Source organism: Cyclopterus lumpus, chromosome 7, assembly GCF_009769545.1.
Source record: "Cyclopterus lumpus isolate fCycLum1 chromosome 7, fCycLum1.pri, whole genome shotgun sequence".
Classification (NCBI taxonomy): Eukaryota; Metazoa; Chordata; class Actinopteri; order Perciformes; family Cyclopteridae; genus Cyclopterus; species Cyclopterus lumpus.
In genome coordinates, this window is record NC_046972.1 from 19084355 (window position 1) to 19096573 (window position 12219).

The 12219-nt window shown below is 40.6% G+C and overlaps 1 protein-coding gene across 1 annotated transcript; it reads left to right on the top strand.

Moving 5' to 3' along the window:
• The first annotated feature begins 2347 nt into the window (after window positions 1-2347).
• LOC117733641 (protein-serine O-palmitoleoyltransferase porcupine-like) lies at window positions 2348-8588 on the top strand. Its single transcript, XM_034537427.1, has 14 exons — window positions 2348-2441; window positions 3143-3286; window positions 3408-3600; window positions 3756-3799; window positions 3944-4125; window positions 4244-4374; window positions 4478-4498; window positions 5613-5738; window positions 5835-5935; window positions 6080-6156; window positions 6280-6343; window positions 6552-6637; window positions 7907-8017; window positions 8325-8588. The coding sequence occupies exons 2-14, from the start codon at window positions 3151-3153 to the stop codon at window positions 8424-8426; spliced, it is 1374 nt and encodes a 457-aa protein (XP_034393318.1). The 5' UTR covers window positions 2348-2441; window positions 3143-3150; the 3' UTR covers window positions 8427-8588.
• Window positions 8589-12219: the final 3631 nt, after the last annotated feature.

Here is a 12219-nt window from a genome sequence, read left to right on the forward strand (position 1 = left end):
CCATGAGTGTTTTCTTTGCCTCGCGCCATGACCACTGTCATAGCTTCAGTTGCCTTGTACACTAACATTAAAACTCTCCATTTAAACCAAACAAAAGTCAGAATTATGATTCTGTGGCCAAAAGTGTCTTCAGATTTGTCCTGGTGATGGCGGCACTAGCGAGATTGTTAAATTGACCCAAAACTGTCAGTCATCCTGCTGGTCTTGGACCAAACCTTTGTATCCAAGTGTCACAGGCATTACAATGTCCAGCTTGCTCTGTGAGCTGGGATACAATCCTATTGCAGAAAGAAATCCCACAGTCCAATAACAATAAGGTGCCTTCATGCCTTCATTCGTTGGGCCTTTTTGTCATTGTACAGTATTTGCTTGTGTTTCCCAAAGAATACTTTTACTTCAACTACTACAGTATGGGATAGAAGTACAACAAAACAAGGCTGCTGCCCAATAGTACTACTTTTAGATCTACTTAAAACCATCTTTGACAACCACAAGTGTTTATTTGCACATTTCATAATGTCTATTGGAGAGTAAAGTAAAGAAATGTTTGTTAATACTTTATAATAACTGCACGCTATATTAGTTAAGTATGAGCAAACACTTGAATTCATCATTTATAAAGCATTGTTCCAACATTAATACTCATGCAATTCATAAACACAGTTATAAATGTTTTATTCTTGATCAATAAGCTTGACTTATGCCTTTCGTGGTTGGGTTTTCATACTTTATAAATGATGGATTCCCCATTTGTAAATTAAGTCAAATATATATTACAAACAAATTATTAAGGACTTATAGATGATTAATACGATAATTTATAAGGTTAAATTATGAAATTATTTAAATTCATGGGTGTATTTATACATATAATAATTTAGATATGTACTAATGGTTAGGGACTATGTTAACATGTGCTTTATAAACGTGTTTTAATACTGCAATTCATGATTCATTTAGGTAGTGTTGTATCTTTCAAGCGGCAGTGATGTTGAAGAATGAGGATGAAGGAATCTCCGCGGACACTGTTCTTTCTGGCATAATGGAGTTTATTACAGAGAGGAATCACAGGTCCTAACGAGCGACTAGTCAGCCCGGAGACTTCGCAGTCAAATGGAGAGTCTGACTAGATCATGCAAGGCAGCTAGTTTTATAGAGGCGATATTGTGACAGAAACTGGGGATAACACACAGGAGCCTCTAAACCAAACACATGTGTTTCAGACCCAAGGGCGAGCACCATACATCAAAGCGTGAGATAACATAGGTCTCTGATCTAAGCACACACGTTCCAGACAGGCACAGACCCCCCCTCCAACATATCAAAGGGCATTATCTTGAGGGGCCATGGACCGAAAGCACATGTTAATCGGTATGTTGGAAATCGATCTTTTAAGGCAGTTGAGAATACACCTCAGTAGTTACATTACATTACATTACATGTCATTTAGCTGACGCTTTTATCCAAAGCGACTTACAATAAGTGCATTAGTTATGGTCGTTAGTTAAGTATTGTGACCTCATCTAAAGTGAGGACTATCTATGCCTTACAAAGCATTTATAAGTTACATTTAAGGGCCAGCAATGCCTCAAAACTAACACAAGTCTCAGTTATCTTCTCAACAGAAAAGGAAAATAGACACAACACAAAGTGATAAAGAACATATCAATATTTATTGCAAGATGAAAACAATGTACTTGTAAGATCATACCTGTCAGTCATTCATTCAGGCAAAAATGAAGAATGTGGCTGGACATAGAACATTTGTAAATGTATTGCACATTTGTAAATGTATTGTAGGAAAATAAACCTCTGCAATCTGATATAAAAGTGTAAACAGCAGTGTTTCACTTTTCTTTGGAGGTAACTTAAAGGCAACTCCTTTTGCCAGTATGGACATATGTTCTAACTTGATATCTCATAGACACAAATATAAATAGTTTTTTGTTCTTTGGCAAAGTAATGTTCCCAAAAGACAAAGTAGGTTAAGTGTGTATTGATTTGATTAGTAATGCCTATAGTTCATCCTTCCAAAACCTTTCGGACCTCATCCACGACCCAGATGCGTGTTTGCGGTCAATCTGCACGCTGTACACATCCCATTGGTCGAACGGCACCGGGTAATGGTGGGCGATGGTTCTGATTGGCCGCGTCGCCTGTCACTTAAGACGAACGACCGGAATGATTTGGCTGGCGATCCCGGACCTAAGCAGCCGATTGGTCGATAGGTCTCCGACTGGCTGCCTAGACGACAGGCAAGTGGTGCTGATGCTGTGACAATGGGAGTCATCCAGATAAGCATAATCTGGAGCGAGTGTGTTTAATACACAGCGATAGCACACACACACACACACACACACACACTATAAACGCGTACACGCACACACGCGCGCACGCGGGACGGGACATAAGGAGTAACCTCCAGCTGCTGCTCCGAAAGGGTAAGTTGACCCCCTGCGAAACACACTGACATGCCCGCGGCGTCCAGTGAGCGGTTCCCACGTCCGTCGGTAGCATCGCTGTGGAACCCGCCGGCGAGGTGAAGCGGGGGTTAGCGGTCTTTACAAGCTAGTGATGCTCTGCCTGCTCGATGCAGAGGTTGTAGGAATGCAGCTGTGATTCACACGATGTGACTGCATTGCAGAGAGAGCATGCATTGGTAGCATGTGGATACTATCCGGTACTGAGCCCTGTCAATAAGTCTCCAATTCGCCAGTACAAGCTGAATAATTCTGCATGTCGTTGTGCTTCGGGGGCTGTTGAAGGTTTCTTTCTCACGGCGGGATGCGTTTGTTACGAGATCATTGTACATGATAATTAATATATAGGAGATGCCAGGAAACAGCGTTCAGGTATGTTGTTGTTGTTCTCATCATTAAAACTTTCACATCTAATACACGGATTTGCACAGATTTGTGGCGAGGCGAGGTGCATGCTGGGATATGAAGTTTGTGGTTGGTTTGTGTCTGTTCACAGTGAGCGAATGGTTTAGTGGGCTCGACTGCAAGTTGCATATGTGTGCTTTAGTGCAGTTGCAGGAGGACATGTATTTGCTGTAAATATGTATATATATATATATATATATATATATATATATATATATATATATGTATATTTTAAATGGCTTCCCTCTGCGTTTTAGGTCTAGTGATGGGAGCGTTCAGCCGACAGAAGTTTTTCCAAGAGCTTGCTCATGGCTGCCTGCTGCCGACAGCTCAGCAGGGCCTGGAGCAAGTGTGGCAGCTGCTGGTTATCTGCCTGCTGTGTCGGCTTCTCTGGATGTTGGGTGAGAGTCTGGTGATTTGGTGCCATATCAGAGATAATTCACTATTCTGCCTTCACACAGTATAACTTGCATCACCATAATCACCTCCGCTGTCGTATATTTCTTTATCTTGCTTCATCAGGCCTCCCTTCTTTTGTGAAACACCTGGGCACAGTAGCAGGAGGCTTCTACACTCTCTACCTGTTCTTTGAGCTTCATATGATCTGGGTGGTCCTTCTCAGCCTTCTCTGCTACCTCTTCCTCTTCCTGTGCCGCCACTCTACCATCCGAGGCACCTTCCTCTCCATCACTGTGCTCATCTATCTGCTGCTGGGGTAAGCGAGTCCTCCTCTGATACCTGACAGCTCAGCAGCACACATCAAGTCTTTGTTTGAAGTGAACACTGTGAGAAAAAAAAATAAGTTTAATAAGTTTAATTTGAGGCTAAACCTGCGTTAAAACTGACGCTATTCTTATCTGATTTTATTAGAGAGCTGCACATGACAGACACCACCAACTGGCACAAGATGAGAGGTAGTGTTGTCTGTAGGCAGCAACGTTTGACACATTTCTGATAGATGAAAGCAACGCATGTGATCATAGTTTCATATCCAGCATTGATAATGGTCTTATGTTGGAATCTAGTCAAACTATTTAACTGCCGTCACTGGTGTCCAGGTTCACAGATGGTGGTTGCCATGAAAGCCATCTCTCTGGCCTTCGATCTGGACAGAGGTGTCGTGACCAGCGTACCGTCACCCATCGAGTTCATGGGCTATATTTACTTTGTGGGGACTGTCATCTTTGGTCCCTGGATCAGCTTCAACAGCTACAAAGAAGCTTTAGAAGGACGTAAACTGGTGAGTGTGATACGGCATCTCTTAAGAATGGAAGAGGGTGGGGGTGAGGATTATTTAAAAGATTTATGCCGAGGCGGGCCGCAGACTGTTCACATCTTTGGTTCATTCTTCTCCTCAGAGCTTGTCATGGTTGTTAAAAGTGACTGTTAGCTGGGTGAAGAGCCAGGTCTGCCTTGTTATTTCCAACTGCGTGGCACCTTACCTCTTCCCTTATTTCATACCGGTCTATGGAGACAAGCTACTGCGAGGGTGAGTGGAACATAGCGATGAACACATCCAAATCCCTGTTTAATCTCTGGCTTCGGTTGCTGATGGGTTATTGATTTTCCTCTATTACCTGCTTTGTTTACAGCAAAAAGAGGAGGAAGATCAGGTAATGAATTCACCCCAGTGGTTCTGATACTCAACATTGGATGGCATGCCCTTCACATATTTTGTACTTTTTTTAAAGAGATAGTTAGAAGTGTTTTACCTTCAGTAGACGACGGTCTGCCCGCTTGGAGATGCACACAGGAGTTATTGCACGGAAGCAAAGCAATGTACTGCGGCTGCTATTTTACCCCCCTAAAAGAGAAGCCCACCAAAAAGTTAATATAATTTTAAGTGTACTCTATATTTAGAATATTTTCACCACTTACACCCGTTTCCAACGGGGAACTGAAGCCGTTGTATCCGTATTTATATGCTCTAAAAAAAAGCCCCAAAACTCCATGGAAGCAAAACATTAATTTACATTTTTTTGTGTTAGTGTGTGATTTTGGTGCATTCAAAATAACCAAAGTTACACTCCCGTGTTCTGCGAGGTAAAATTAGAGTTCTTTTTTTATTTAACAGTCATAGACAATGGTTTCAGGTCCCCATTGAACAATATAAGACTCTCTAGCTATCTCATGGCAATGTAAACATTCGAAAATGTACTAAATATACCACACACTTAGACAGAGTTTGTTTGGTAGGCCTTTATTTTAGGGGGCTAAAATACATTTAGCTGCTGCCTCCGTCCACAGCAATAGTGTTCTTCCATGCACTAACTCCTGTCTGCTTCTCTAAGCTCGGGGTCATCTACTGTCTGTAATACACTGACGATGGATAAGTACAACCACACTTCAAAGCATCAGAACTATCCTTTTAATGCATGCTTATTTTCTGTTTACTAAATGTGCTACACCTTTACCTGCACGCATGTATCCACATCATAACCTCCTCTCTGTGCATGCACATATACACATTTTTACATATGCACCAGCACAACCGTCTCACCCTTTCATTTACCAGTTTCACTAGTTCATCAAATGGCAAGTCAATATAACAAATGCATTTAATATCTAACATTAACTGCTCCACCTTCTCTCTTTATTATGTTGCTCCTCAGAGGTACACCGGCAAAGTATGTATTTTTGTTTCCGAGTAATGATTTAATAGCTTCTGATCGGTAATTGGCACGTAATATCTGTCTGTTTCTCCCTCTTTTGATGTCATCGTGTCAGGTGGTTGCTGGCGTATGAGAACACAATGTCTTTCCACTTCAGCAACTATTTTGTTGGTTACTTGAGTGAGACCACCACCACTCTGGCGGGAGCAGGCTTCACAGAGGAGAAAGAAAACCTCAAATGGTCAGAATTGCATGTGCAGTATTGACGTAAAGTGTGTTTGTCTTAATTCACATTTAAAAACAGCCCCCCTTTTTTTTTTAACCATTTGTTCTGTAGGGATATGACTGTATCCGAGCCACTGAATATAGAATTCCCCCGGTCGATGGTGGAGGTGGTAACATCGTGGAATCTGCCCATGTCTCGCTTTCTGCACACCTGTGAGTTGAAATGTTAGCGGTGATTGCTTGATGGCAGCAGCTGTGTTTTTTTTTGTTGTTTTTTTTTGTTCTCATTATAAACTATATGGTAATGGCTCAATTAAACAGACACTCTCAAGCACGCTGATGCCTCTTGTCTCACAGATGTTTTTAAGAGTGCTCTCAAATTTGGGACGTTCTCCGCCATCATGGTGACGTATACAGCCAGCGCTTTTCTGCACGTGAGTACCACGTGGTACATCTCACATAAGCAAATAACGTTACACCTCATGCTCGGTAGGCTGCCGTTGTGTGTCTCTTTTCTACACGTTGATTGTTTAGATTGTGTCTCTTGTGTCTGGCAGGGTTTGAGCTTTCATCTGGGTGCAGTACTTATGTCTCTGGGGTTCATCACGTACATTGAGCACGGTGAGAGTCTGACTAATGGTGTCTCCTTTCCACATTAGGACCTTTCCATTTAGAGAAGGTGCTTAGCTTTGCAGTAATGGTTAATTGCCCCCGCTGTTGCACACTGTTTCTGCTCACTGCAGTGCTCGTAACTTACCTCTTATGGCTAAAAAGGAACTTCTCTTCCTCTGGCTTTATTTTAATGCGTTGGTCTTGTTTTGTGCTTCAGTGTTGCGGAAGAGGCTTGCAGCCATTTTTAATGCCTGTATCCTGTCAAAGAGATGTCAGCCAAACTGCACTCACCAGAACAAAAAGGTAAAATTTTCCTTTCTCCTCCTTTTCAAAGAAAGGGGGTCATTTTAAAGCTGCGTTTCCAGCAAGCAGTCCAGTTCAGTACATACCACGAATGGTTATTTTTGCATTTCCATCAACCAATCTATTCTTGGTACCACCTCGGTCGAGGTTCCAAGCTTTACCTTTTTAAAATAGCCACGCTGTGGTCAATAGAGACCACAATTTTTACTTTTAATGGTTTGGCTACCATTGAAATTATTCAGCAAGTGTCACGTCAATTTTAACAGTTGCATATCTTTCACTCATTTGTTGGATGTTTATTATTTTTTACTTTTGTTTAGTTATAGACCAGTTAATTGTAGGTTTTCACAGATTATTATTATATAGTTTTTTTAAACATGTTTAATTAATGCTTCATGCTGCACAAATAGAGATTTATATTTCCTCTTGCAATCACAGCCCCGTGGTGTTTTCTACATCTTTTGGACAAACCCTGGTTTTCTTCCAACTATTTTATCTGTGCAAATGGCCATTGCGCCGGCATTGCTGGCACTTCCGCTCAGAGCAGGAGGTGCTCAAAGGGGGCCTACCTCGTAGATCCTCTGGCCTAGTTAGCTGTCAGGAAAAAATGTGTTCTCTATTTTTACTCTGCATATACTTAAAAATATGAAATTACGCCCCTTGTCATTTTTCCCTTTGATTTTGCCTATTATAAGAATATAATTGAACTTCCTCGCCAGGCAAATCATATTAGAAAACATAAGAAATAGTCTAATCATTAAAATGATGTACCTAATGTATTACGAAAGTAGCGTGTACATCAGATTTTAATGCCAGAAAAAAACTCAACTGTGGCAGTAAAAACACAGTTCTGTTAGTTGATACATTTTAGGAGTTGTATGGCAAGGCGCCCAGCTAGAATTCCTCATATTATAATGGTTGCACACGTCAAGAGCAGCCTGCATGGACTGCAACATAGTGCTGACCGTTCACATTGTTCCTGGCAATGAATACATTAAAGGCCCTGAACATGTGGTTTTAAATAATTTCTCCATAACATTAAATATTCTTTGCTAACGACTGTTCACAAAGTTAACGGCTGGTAACATAAGTTATTATTTTTCACGTGACTAATCCGCTTCATCGTGTAAGAAGCCGGTTGAGAGAATACGTTTTCCGGGCCTTCAAGAGGAAAAACCCACACATATGGCAACGAAAAAGATAAGCGTGTCTGAAACATTGATTTGAGCCCTTTTGTTCTTACGTGATGCATCGTTTCTCCCCCCACAGGAGCTGTGGGTGTATGTGATTAACATCGCGTTCAGCGCTTTGGCGATACTCCACCTGACGTACCTGGGCTCTGTGTTCAACTCCAGTGTGGACTACATGGAGGAGGATGAGGTAAGGGCACAACCTGTTGAGAGGAAGGTATGCGACCATATGTATACACCCTGTACTCATAAAATGTGAGGACATGTGAACTCCTATATAGGAATGTAACCACAGCTGCAGTATTTATAGTTCAAAGGAGGGAAGTGAACTGTCACATAGTTGTTTTGATGTATACATTTCTGTACATTTTGTTTAGAAAGTAAGAAGAAATACATTTTGAATCCCATATATGTATTTATATATATTTTTTTAATTATTATGTTTAATAATATTTTATCCCTTTAAGCGCTTACGGAGTATGTTCTGCCGCCCACAGGATGATATCACCCATCATACCATCCAGAAGTGGTCCGAGCTGAGCTGGACAAGCCACTGGGTCACATTTGGATGCTGGATATTGTACCGCCTCATTCTCTAATAATGAGAGACAGAGAAAGTGTGAAGCAATAATGAGAGCTGTGAGGTTGGTTCTCCATCTCTGCACTGTGACTTTATTCTGCATCAGACCGAAGAGAACAGAATCAACCCGCGTGCAACAATAAACCAACACGGTCACACTGTTGGCTGGGTAATCTAATAATCTAACCTGCTGGGGACTAGTTTTTGATATCCATGAAATGATAGCCCCCCCCCCACCCCTCCCCCCCACCCCCCGCCTTTTCTCCGTAGAGCAACCTTTATATCTGAGCCGCAGTTGCCAGGCCCTCATGTTGTGACAGCGGTTACCGACGTCTCACTTTGAGATCGGCTGCTCCTTTCTGTGGACACACGATAGAGCCCATTATCTAGGTTTCAGCGTCGACTGCGGCAGACGTCCTCCAGATGTGGTTTCACCTCAAGTGTTTTACAGTCGTATTTATAGGTTTAAAGATAAGGCTGCTGTGTCTTCTGCGGTGGTCTTATTTTCAACAAATCCCGTGAAAAGGAAAACAAAACACAAGAGTCTCTGGCACTCGGCCCGAAGCCCATTCTATATTTAAATGTTAAAAAAGGCTGAATGGTTTTCTAAAATACCCGTGTGCAGTAGATGTTAGCAGATGTTTCTCAAAACAAGAGTAAATAGTGCATTTGTTGGCTTAGACGACACTCGTTAGAATAAATACATTTATGGATCGAGTCTTTTAATGGGATTTGTTGGCATTTAGAAAAATACAGAATACTCCAGACTTTCTTGTGTGTAAGAGTTTTCATTTGGATGAAAAGAGCACAGGCTATGATTATGAGGCAGCACTTGCAATGTTGAATGATTTTACCTTTTGTGAATTTTAGATAAAGAAAATGAATCTGTAATCTATGAACACATTTTTGTGGTGAAATGTCATAATGGTGTTTGTATTTAGATTTGAGTATTATTTCCTTTCACAATTCCTTTGCTTAGAAAAGAGCTTATCAGTATATGTGGACATTTGGAGACACTCTTTCCCTCCCCAGTATTAAAAATAAAGGTTTAGAGTATTTCACACTTGTGACCGTAAGGGGAAAATGTTTTAACTTCTTTTCTAATTTCATAGTGGATGAAATGATACAGTACACTATATTGAATATTAATCCTTAAGTACAGATCTTTATCACACCGCTGCTTTAAATGGGGCATTTAAGTAATTGATGATTACTTTATGGAAGAATCAAAGCGTCTGTATCAGATTGTGTTCCTTGTCTGTCTATCTTTCTGAAATCTAGGCATCAAAAGCATTTTATCATGACTAAGACGTTGTGTTTTAGATGAGAGCCTGAATGTTTGTTCATGCCTGAGAACAAGTGCTCAGTCTCTTCAGACCTAATACCACTCAATCCGACAAATGCAGTGTATTAAATATAATTCTGATATTTACTTAACTTTTCTCCCTGTAAATGTGAAGGCACTGATGCATCTGTGATATTTTTATAAAATTTTACATCAAACCTGGATTGCTGTCTGTTTAATTCACTGTCGAAGATATGACGTGTTAGAATATCGGGTACACACAGAAGCCATGAAACGTGGAGTGCTGTAAGAAATAGTTGTTTATTTGCATTGTTATTATTTACAAGAAGAAAGTATAGACTGTTAGACAGTCGATCCTGGTATGAAGGTGAGTTCTGGGAAGGATTGCGAAGGTGAAAACAAAATGTTTTTTTGTTTTTTTTTGCTCAAAGCAATGGTCCGGTTTAACCTGGAGTCTATTTCTGAGCATCCAATCAGCCCGTGTGGAGAAGGGGGCAGAAAGAACTTGGAAAGGGTGAGAGGGACAGGTTGAACAACAGATGGTGATGGATGGAGATCGGCTTCACTTTCTTTCTCTGTGAGAGGTGAGCAGATGCGGTATTGGAAGGCCGCACAACAGCCCAGTCTGCGAAGCGAGATGTGCACTCAGCCCTGTCTGCCCCGGAGGCTGCCATGTTTACGACGGCAGGACCCCAGCAGGGTCTCCAAAGCCATCTTCACAAACGCCTGGAAGTTATTGCTTCTCTCCCTTCGGCTGTCCTGCGAGGGAATGAAACAGACAGATACCTTCACTGGGGACACGGCAATAACAGCATGTCATTTCCACACTGTGTGCCAGAAATATAGGAAATAATATCTTGTTGTGTCCCAACCACTAAAAGCGTATATATATTTTCCGTTTTGTTTATTGGAATTCGTAAAGTGCGCAGGTTTGATTCACATGGGTTGAAATATCATGCAGACAACATGTGTAGCATCGCATACATGCTTACCTCCTTGCTTCTTGTTATCATCTCCTTTCTGATCATCTTTCTTCGGCTGCTCTTTAGGACTCTGAGGTTGCTGTGAAATGAAGGCAAACATAGATATCAAGTGAGACAACACATATACATATCAAGTGAAACAACACAGAACTACAGATTGAGAAGAAATTGAGTGTATACGTAGATTAATGAATTTCCTACCTTGGTAGCTGACTTCTTGTCCGACTTATTACCTGAAAATAATGGAAAAGGATGTATGTCAGACTTTTGCCATTCATTTATTTTTTAATTAGTCATCTAATCTTATATGTAATTTTTACTTTGGTGTATTTGATAAGAAAAAAGTGCACATTAATAAAAAAAAATTCTGTAAATGCGCCAGAGTTAGCTAAGAGGCTATTAACATACATTGAACATGCAGCTCTGCTATTTAGATAAATTAAACAACAAACATTTTTTAGACATACATTTTTGTTTCACATTGCGTACCTTTTGTTCCTGGCATTTTGGCAGTGCTCCAGTCAGTTCTGATTCCTGAGAATGCAGTGCTTAATGTGGTGTTCAACTCGGTCATTTATGGCCCGCGCTAGTGAATGGCTCCGTCACTGGGGCCCCTTCGAGAAAGAGCACCACGAACAAGCAAAGAGCCCCGTCAGCTGAGTAGCATGGCCCACAGCTCTGCAGGTCTTTGCTGAGCCAGGCGAAACCTCAGAGCTGACCTTGTCATACTGCCATTGTGAACCCATTGGAACAGTGAGTTCACCTATTGTCATGTTACCGGCAAGATTTTATCTTTTCAAAAAAAGGTCTACTAGGCCATGGATCTTTTTCTTTTTTTAAAAAATGTTGATCAGCCACATTATGCACTGGATAGAGGATTAAGATTGTTGTTACACGTGGTTACACTAAATTAGTCTTCAGTATTGTCAGCACTGTAGGAGTGGAGGATAATAGCAGGGATCATTAAGTGAGGCTCATATTTGCCTTCCTTTTCATTCTTAATTGTGTGGACTTTTCCGTGGGGGAAGAACATTTACTCAAGTACTGTACTTATGTAAAATGTTGAGATACTTATACTTTTCTTGAATATTTCCATGCTACTTTATACTTCTAATCCAGTACACTTTGAAAGCCCATGTTGTACTGTTACTACACTCCATTTATTTACACATTTTTGTAAATTACTTTGCAGATACAGATTAGTAATACAAAAATACATTAGTTTTTATTATTAATAGTAGTAGTGTAGGAATATGTAAATTGTTATTAGAGATTAAGATGTCCATTTACAACATCATTACACCTGAATGAATAATGATACTTCTACTTTAAGTATATATTGATGCTAATACTTCCATACCTATACTAACATTTTGAATGCAGGCCTTTTACTAACTATTCATGCACCGTGGTTTCTAATATTTAAAAAAAAAAATATTACTGTTAATAACTCATTCATTATTTTCCACACTCAGCCCGTTTTCCCTCGAGGCACCACTCTTAATATGCTAATGTCAGAAGTC

Coding starts and splice junctions, on each gene's coding strand:
- LOC117733641 (XM_034537427.1), top strand. CDS start 3,151: ATGGGAGCGTTCAGCCGACAGAAGTTTTTCCAAGAGCTTGCTCATGGC. Junction 3,287..3,407: donor TCGGCTTCTCTGGATGTTGG/GTGAGAGTCTGG, acceptor TTGCTTCATCAG/GCCTCCCTTCTTTTGTGAAA. Junction 6,344..6,551: donor CATCACGTACATTGAGCACG/GTGAGAGTCTGA, acceptor TTTGTGCTTCAG/TGTTGCGGAAGAGGCTTGCA.